Genomic DNA, 9480 nt, shown 5'->3' with positions numbered 1-9480 from the left:
TTCGCCGAGTCCCCGCAACCTTGAAGCTATGCAAAGTGAGTCAACAGCGGTGACGTCACCGAGGGATATCGCGGTTGCTAGGCAGCAGTCAACAACTCCGGACAGCGTGGCTAGCAACACGGCACCAGACGACAATTGTCTGACCGAGGCTACATAAGGAGCAGCGAAGGCTATTCACAGCCAGTCCTGGAGCTACCGCCGAGTGAGTCCTTGAGCTACCTCCGAGTTATTTCCAAGTTAGCCAGCAACTAGTCAGTTGTCTTGTGGCATTTGGAGTGTACTATTTGTGATACTGCAGATAGCAGTAATCGTAAATCTGTAATTTGGGTGATTGTAAGTGCGAATGTGAAATAAGATTCGCTATACCAAATACGGCGTGAAGTTATTTGTCGCGATATACCCCCGATACGCGACAATATTTTAATTATTATTTATCTTATGTTAAGCCAATTTTACATAACATATTAATGTACTCTACTGATAATTTCTATATCCAATGGTCATGTACCTGAATGCATCTATGAATGATGATAAAATAAATAAATTTGTATGTATGAAATCACAATAATGTAATAAGCATACACTGTGCCTGTTGATAAGAGCCAGAGGTTAGCAGAATAGGCAGCAGAAAGTGTGGATTCACTGTTACTTTAATTTACTACAAGACTGGACACTCTTTAGGTGGTGGTTTAATATAATAATGTAATACTAACCATCAAAAGCATATTTTAAAAAATTGAATTGAACATTTTTAACAGGAACAATGGATTTTACAAAATACACTTACACAAAATAATCATAAGCAGTACACATTAAAATCACAGACAGCATGCATGGCTTCCTGTTGGTGCAGTTTTGCTACAACACTCTATATTACTACAAGAAACTGACAGACATAATGGAGCAAGGTTACTGAAAGTACTCATTGTAATGGATAAAGAATATGGATAATTAAAACAAACACTATATAAAATCTTGACTATTTACAAAAAACTTTAAAGAAATTTGGATATACTAACTAGATATAAGTAAACAGCAGGAAGATTAAATAAACTGAAGAATGGAATATTAAAAAGGATTTGATAATTAATGATAGGAATGAAGTGAACATCTCCAATCATCCTGGAATATAATGCTATAAGAAACTGGCATCATACACTCGTCTTTATGTAATTCAGTGCCCCTGAAGTAATCAAATCTGCCACAGCCTGTAAAATAAATTAAGTACGTACCTACTACTAAGCCAGTATTTCTCAAACTGCAGTACTGGTACACCTAGGGTTACTAACAGGTCCTCGTTTTCAGCATTCTCATTGAAAACTGTTAATATGAGTGTATTACATTTATTTTGAATTAACTTGGAACAAACCTGTATATATGACAAATTTAAAGGTGATAATTGCTTAATTATATATAACAAAAATATTTAAAAAAATAAACTATGCCTTTTCCATGTTTTCTTGGGGGGGGGGGCAGAGATTTGTTTGCCTGTTTCAAGGGGTACCAAGACCAAAAAGTTTGAGAATCACTGTATGTACCTACTTCTTTAACATTACACTTCAATGGAGAAACCTACATGGACACTCAATTAAGTTAAAAAAAAATTTTCATAAAGCAGTGAAATGTTGAATCAAAGTGACCATAATGGCAAGCAAACTGACATCCTTCACTGGAAGCTGCAAAAGCAAGCTGCATGCCTTCTGCTATATACTGCAGCATCACACCCATATAGGACACAATCTTCCCAGACCAAAGATGCATTTTTCCATGAAAGAAAAATCTAGAAGGTAACGTTATGTTTATTATGATGATAAGACTTATGTGGAGGAAATGTGATTAATTCTGCATTCTGTACATATATAATCTACCAACTCTGTATGTTAAATTGCTATATGTTTGCACTTATTTACATGGTACCTCTCATGAGAGGTCAATGAATAATTTAACCCTCTGTAGTACCTAACATAGCAGAACAGCAAAATTAAATGTATATCCCTTACTGTACTTAAAATGTATGTTGGCCATTTAAATTAGCTGGCTTGGTAGTAATGCTGACATACAGTGAATTTAAATGACATAGCAAACAGTAATACTTCACAGAATTAATAAAATTTCCTCCAAATGACTAGACCCAATCTTTCTAATATGCAACTTCACTATTCACTTCATGGATATAAAATTTTGTGTAACTACATATCCTCCATTTTCCCTTTCAAATATCTACCATTATCTTCAACACTATCATCATCACCACGGTTGTCATCAATCATTATTTTATGTCCAAAACAATTAAGAATTTGAACTTCTGATTTACAAATAACTGTGAATTATAACAGTCAACTTACCATGTCAGTTCCCAAGTCAATGCACAAAATAGTGACAGTTCCAAGGGGCAGTGGAATGTCGCACAGGATGAATGCCAAAAAGGGTGAAATCTCAGGAATGTTGGATGTCAGGGTGTAAGCTATGGATTTCTTTAGGTTGTCAAAGATGAGTCGTCCTTCCTCAACACCAGTCACAATAGATGCAAAGTTATCATCCAAGAGGATCATGTCAGCTGCTTGTTTAGAAACATCAGATCCAGCTATGCCCATAGCAACACCTGAAACACACATCACAACCCCAGTAAATGTATAAGATCATTTGCAATACAATACATGGCAGCAAAATTCTTGTAAAATATTCTGTTACTTTACAAATGTTATCCCAGCATTTACAAGGGCTGCCGATATCTTCCTCCTCATGAATGGAAATGCAAAATGCAATAAGGTAACTGCTCTTCTGACATTCTGCTTAGATACTTCTACACACAACCATCTTTGCAATTTAATCTGTAATGGAAAATACAGCTGGAATACCTTCAGTGTAATGTTAGCCTACAAACTTACGTGCACGTGCCACACACACGAAACAGAAGGATATCGGTCTGATATGGACAAAGAGCCACTGAGGTCTCGATAAGAATGAATTAATGAAACTGTGTAAGAAATACTTGTGTTTACTCAGGTAATGTCCTGTTTACATCACTCAATTTGTGTTGTTTCACTGTAATATCGTTAAATGATGCTGGAATCAGATTTAACTTCATTCCTGACCTACATAATGTCATTTTGATCAGGTGCTGTAACCAAGTATGTGTCAAGTATGTAATTTTGGTGTACACTGCCATTTCTAGGAATGTATTCCTGACGTAAATCAGAAACTACTATATTTTAAATGTTTAGTTACTAGCCAAGAATGCTTTGGTCCTAATACAGAGACACAAAAGCAGGTTACAACGTTGTACAATTATATTTGAACACATTTCGTGAACATAAATTATATATAAGTTGCAAATGAATGAGCCATCTCTTGTTTCAGTGTATTGTGTCTGCTCTTATTACTACTGATAATATATTGATTTGGATTTGTGAAATGTGTTATACTACATAAAGGAGATGGTTTATGATTGATTATTTGCGTTATTCATGGGAAATGGCATTAAACTTTTGCCTTGATGAATCATTCCATAACATGTAAGAATAGGAAGGAATAGGGGAGAAAGCAGGGGAAGTTTATAGCATGACAGCTTAATAACGCTTACGAGACTTCCTGCTGAATTCTCAATGGGTGACACACATACACAAATACCGATTTAAGCTACGCCTTACCAATGTCAGCTTTCTTCAGGGCAGGAGAATCATTTACACCATCACCAGTCACAGCTACAATGGCCCCCATTCGCTGGCAACCTTCCACAATGATAAGTTTCTGCTGGGGTGAAGTCCGGGCGAACACAATTTCAGTGTGGTATCTATAACATTGACAGCGTAACATGTTTAAAGATTCCTGTCATTATACCAGTGAATATGAGAACATAAAATGGTGCTGGGAAAAGGAAAGTGTGTAACTACCTATGCACCGTATTTTTCAGTCTATCCAGGCAAATGTTGAGATAATACATTGAAACAGACTACGACCACTTTCTTCATCAACCTTTTCATTCATCAGTTAGAATCACCATCTCATTTTACTGCTGCCACATAAAAGCAGCAGCTGATAAAGCATCATAAAATAAACCAAGAACCATATTTCCACATACATAGTTAAATGTTCTAACATGCATTTGTATACGATCTTCCAAAGTTACCACATAAAAAACAAATTTCCTTTACAGCAAACCATTCTCATTTCCCCAGTTTTAAGTTTCCTTGATTTTACATTCATTTTAGGTGGTCCCTTAAAAGTGTAAAATCAAGGTTTCAATGCATTAACTTTCTGTTAAAACACATGCCTTGGGATTCCTGGACTATCAATTACTGAGCTACTCATCTGAAGATAATAAGATCTTACCTCAAGATTTCATCAAGCTGGTCTGAAGATAAATCCCTAAGCTCAGTTCCATGGACCACAGCAGCCTTGGCTTCACGAGGATTCACTTCAGCCACGGGGATGTTGAGTCGCTGAGCAATGTCCTCAACAGTTTCATTACCTGGAAATATTCAGTACATTAGTCTCTTAAAAAATAATCATTACAATTATAACATACATGACAGAAAACTGTGCGCTTGGATTTCACCATTTTCTGTCTAAATGGTTAGTTACAGGACTACCTTGTTCAAAGAGATGTCTCTTCATGGTGGTGAATATATTCTTTTAATAAAGTTACCGATAAGGTAATAATTATTGAAGTAGCTTCATTACAATGACATCTTTAAGATAATGTTCAATTACTTTTCTGCATTTAAAATCATTGGTCAGATGGTACAGACCAAAATTAAATAGTCCAACAACAGGTTTTGTGCAGTCCCCTAATGAATTTTACTGACATTCTTTAAGTTTAGAGACGCAACATGCATCAGACCTAAGTTCATGTTCTTAGCACAAAGAACACATATAAATACAAAATTCTTAGGAAAATATACGAACACTGGATATCACAGTGGCCTGTGTGGAACAAAGTGAACTGAAGTAAACACAGAATGGAGGCTACAAAACAGCAAATTGTTAGGGTAGTTAAATCAAGAAAATTATACACAAAATAACTACCTAGGTCACAGAAAGAATTTCCATGGATTGTGAGGGTGATGGCACTTAAGCCTTCCCCTTTCTGTCTACTGTTCTTTTTCCTTTGGCCACCTCAGGTCCATTTTAACTAGCTTAAACACTTGTCACTAGCGATGGGTATCAAAGCACCACTTTTTCACAATGAACCATCCTATTTATGTTCAATCTTGATTGTTTGACCACTCATACATGCCTACTTATTACCTTTAAAAGAACAGATTTATATCTGAATAAAGAAACATCAACGGCTCAAGGACAATGACATATTCATAATAGGAAGAATCCATCTTGAAAATATGTACATTCCAGTGGCATATACATTTTCACTTATTTCGCATATACAAACAAATCTGTTATGAAAAATCATAACTTTACCTTCTGAAATGATTCCTACAGACTTGGCAATCGCCTTGGCAGTGATAGGGTGATCACCAGTCACCATGATAACCTTGATACCAGCAGAACGGCACTTGGCTACAGCATCTGGTACAGCAGCACGTGGAGGGTCTATCATTGACATGAGGCCCACAAAACGAAGTCCAGTGAGTGGGAAATTAGGGTCATCACAGTCAAACTTGAACCCTAGTGGGAACTTGTCTGTTGGAAGCATATAGTCACAGAAACCTGTAAGATTTGAAAATTCAAAGTTCATCATTAGATTCGTAAAACACATCACCAGACTTTATCTTCAGTCCACACCCACCACCTGTTTCTCCAAGATACATTTTAATATTATTCTCTAACATACATCTGCCTCTCTCATGTAATCTCTAAATTTCACATTTTATGTGAGATTTAAGATTCTCATGGCAGTGACTATGATGAGCACTATCTTCTGTGATGTGGCACTACACAGTCTGGTAGAAGGCTACCTACGTTCCTCCTTAATCTCAGTAAATTTCTACCAGATTATATTGTGTCACGTCCCACAAGCTGGTATTCTTCAAACCTTATAACCAACATTTTGTATGCATTTCTGATTTCCATCGCATTCTGCATGTCCTGCAGTTTTCAAGAGATACTGTAATGTAATGCTTAACTCACCAAGCACACGTTCTCCCAAGCCTCCAAGCTCCAAATATGCATTATTGAATGCTTCCTTCATCTCTTCATCCAAAACCTTTTCCTTGCCACCAATGAAGATAGTAGAACATTTGTCCAGAATCCTCTCTGGAGCACCCTTCATCACCATCAGATGTCTAGGATCATTAGCATCTTCTGTTTCATGGATGGACACCTGATACTTGTTCGTCGAGTTGAAAGGAATTTCACAGACTTTCTTGTTGCGTTTACGGATGGACATCACATCACCCAAGGCAAGCTCCATACACTTGAGTAATGCAGCTTCTGACGCATCACCATTCACTTCCCTGTGGACGTTGACATCATTAATACACTGCTCTAAAACTACTACTCTCCTCCATCCAAGGCCAAGGTTAACCCATTCAGGCTCATGAATTTTGATATGTGACACATAATAATATCAACCTGTTTGCTTTACTTTCAAGACTGTTGGATTCGACCAGACATTGAAGTATAAAACAATTTACTGAATGTCACATTAAAGCCAACAGAAGAACCTCTATGAGGTCCACTTATAACAAGAGAATGCATTTCATACTTTATACCACACTTACTTTTTCAAAATTGGAACACCATCCTGACCAGGCTTAAACTCAGCTCGGTTGCAAAGAGCAGCAATTCTTGCCAACGCCTTGAAACCTGGACTAGTTCTGTCATACTGAACACCTGAAATTTCAAACAAATTCGTGCATGACATGGTACAGAAAATATTCTCTAAAGGCATGCGGCAATGGCTGACTCATTACTCTACAATCATGTTGGACACTGCCCAATTTCACCAATTCTTAATAAACACATTGCTTTGGGAGCTGGCTGTACCCCTTGTCTTCACATAACTGGTTGTCTTCATTCTCCATGACATGTTTTACTGGTCTCTAGGCATTCTTTACAAACCAAAACAAAGCATTATGTGGAGAATGTGTCTGTGATATAGTATCACAACCTAAACCCCTGCAGATTCTTCACATCTGATATGCAAAACTTTTATTAAGAAATGCTGCAGGGAAACTGCAGTTTTCAGCCATACTGATCCATAATAAAGCCTGGTTTACATGACACAAATGAACGTTTTCATGAATCCCATAAACCGTTTCACACAGTTTGTTGAAATTATATGAGACTTCCATGAATCACTGTTAGGCACTTTTGATTTTCAGCCATACTGATACATTACAGAGCCAAGTTACATAAAGCCATACACTGAATCTTTCAAGCATCCATAAACCTTTCCACAGACTTGCTGAAATTCAATATGAGACTTCCACACATTTACAGTTCATTATTCTTGCTCTTAAGTACGTTCAATAAACTTAAAAGACTGCTGTTGGTTATTTTGTATACTTCACTAGAGTATACATATGCTTTCCAATCGTCTTGTTTTCAATACTAGTGGCAGTAATCAGAACCAAACCCAGAGTCTTATGATTGATTAACCTTTGAAGAGTCTGGGTTGTATCTAAGGGTACCCAGGTCCAGTGTGAAAAATAACTATATATATTATTGCTTATTCTCTCTCTCTTTTCTGTTGCTCCCACTTTGGAGCACTGAGCATCCATGAAATGCTTTCATTTCAGTTTCTTAATTCTAAGACAGTTAGTAGGACTCCTTGGATGGGGGATCAGGCCATCACAAGGTCGTTTCCTACACAAACACAGAATAAATGCAAAAATAAATGCATTAATAGGCGCAAAGCACTATCAACTTAATTACACATCCTCATTATAGGAATGACATAATTCATTGATCATTCCAAGTACAAAGACTTTCTGCATATATGAGGCATGTATTGTAGCATGGAGAGCCGTTGCTATGCAATGACCGTAAGATGAGTGAATATACTATGGCCGTTTCTGGGCAACGGCTCAGTAAACACATTCCCACAGCAACAAATCAATGTGCAACAATAGAGGTACTGTTGGAAACGGTATTTTCTATGCATTCTTTGCCGAGGAGTTATAAGGCAGACAACTGGGGCGACCAAATCAGTTCTGTAAGAGATGACTTGAGAACATGAAGCTAAGAATCTCCACTGTTAGAAGCCGTTACCAGGGAACCACTAATGAAGACACAGCAGGCTGGAGAAGGCTTAGAGGGTGCTGTGGTGATTTGTGAATTGTTGAGATTAGCAGTGGAGCTGTAACTGCTTGTAGTTCGAGTCATGTGTTAAAGTGGTCAATAAATCAATTCACCAATCCAAACCATGTCTATAGTCACACCCTAAATTGTGGTAGTATGCGTTTATCTTTTCTTCTCAGATGAATGTGTAACATGTTCTCCTTTTCTGAAATTTTTCCTCCACATGAATTTCTTCCTTTTCTCCAGCACACATCTACTAACAGACCAAAACTCATGTGCGAATTGGTGAGTGTGCACTCTGATCCCGTTATATTGCCAGTTGCTTTACAAATTAAAGTCTGGGAACATGTGAATTGTTCCTGTACAATTTATACATAATAAAACATCTCTAATTCAAAATTGGTTGGGAACCCCTACCTATGATCTTCTGAAACTGCTCTTGCCACAAAAATTGTTGCCAACCAACATAATTTTATAAAAGAACGCTACAAAAAAAACCTCATGACCTGCAGTCCACAAGCAATCTATGCCAACCGAGCAACTGCCACTTGTCAGCGAAGTTAGTGCCAACTTTTTTGCAGGTGTTGTGTGGTCAGCGCAGAGGTTTCCCACAGCAGTTAATCTCGGTTTCCTAGACTGGAGCCGCTGCTTCCTTGAAACAGCTCCTCAATTATCCTCATGAGGCTGAGTGGACCCTGTTCCAGACCCACTACTTCTCAGAAAATCTGGTAGCGCCGGGAATCGAACCCGGGACCCCTGCCCCTGGATCTGTAGCCAGGAGCTCTGAGCACTAGACCACCAGACCTAAAAATACAACATGTTAACTTACCACAGACCAGACCTGAGTTTTTAAGGATTAACTTGCATACCAGACAGGACTTTCCACTGAAAGGTCACCATGGCAGTTACATGTTCATTTCCTTCATTGTGGATCGTTTTATGATGCAGTCAATAGCAAAATTATAGAGCATTATGGATGACAAGATGAACGATGAACTGGAAAAGATTTGGAACGAAGCAGTTGTGGCCTAATCAAGGTAAAATCCCCAAATATCCTTGGGAGGCTGAGGAAAACTGCTATTGGTTAACATACAATTTAAAGATTCAAAAGGTTCTGGATTCAGTTCCTAGCAATGCCAGTAATAACAAAAATAAAAAACAGAAAATATCAATACATGTGTGTCTTATGTTGAAATCCAATGCTCAAAAATAGTACACAACAAAAAATGTCAGTATAATGGCAACCAGTTGGCTGCTTAATTACTGTGATACAAT

General features: G+C 37.6%; 1 protein-coding gene across 8 annotated transcripts in view; it reads right to left on the bottom strand.

Annotated features, from left to right (window-relative positions):
* The window catches only part of LOC111866732 (sodium/potassium-transporting ATPase subunit alpha), a 338583-nt gene that overhangs the window by 16561 nt on the left and 312542 nt on the right, over positions 1 to 9480 (bottom strand). For all 8 annotated transcript variants that reach the window (XM_023855940.1, XM_023855937.1, XM_023855938.1 and 5 more), the window contains 6 exons: positions 6684 to 6795; positions 6091 to 6416; positions 5422 to 5670; positions 4333 to 4471; positions 3651 to 3793; positions 2346 to 2602 (listed from right to left, as the gene is read on the bottom strand). In XM_023855940.1, coding sequence (XP_023711708.1) covers positions 2346 to 2602; positions 3651 to 3793; positions 4333 to 4471; positions 5422 to 5670; positions 6091 to 6416; positions 6684 to 6795 — 1226 coding nt within the window. The remainder of the gene's footprint in view (positions 1 to 2345; positions 2603 to 3650; positions 3794 to 4332; positions 4472 to 5421; positions 5671 to 6090; positions 6417 to 6683; positions 6796 to 9480) is intronic.

Source organism: Cryptotermes secundus, unplaced genomic scaffold (assembly GCF_002891405.2).
Source record: "Cryptotermes secundus unplaced genomic scaffold, Csec_1.0 scaffold213, whole genome shotgun sequence".
Lineage (NCBI taxonomy): Eukaryota > Metazoa > Arthropoda > Insecta > Blattodea > Kalotermitidae > Cryptotermes > Cryptotermes secundus.
The sequence above is the reverse complement of the archived record's forward strand: the minus strand, read 5'-3'. Positions and strand labels throughout refer to the sequence as shown.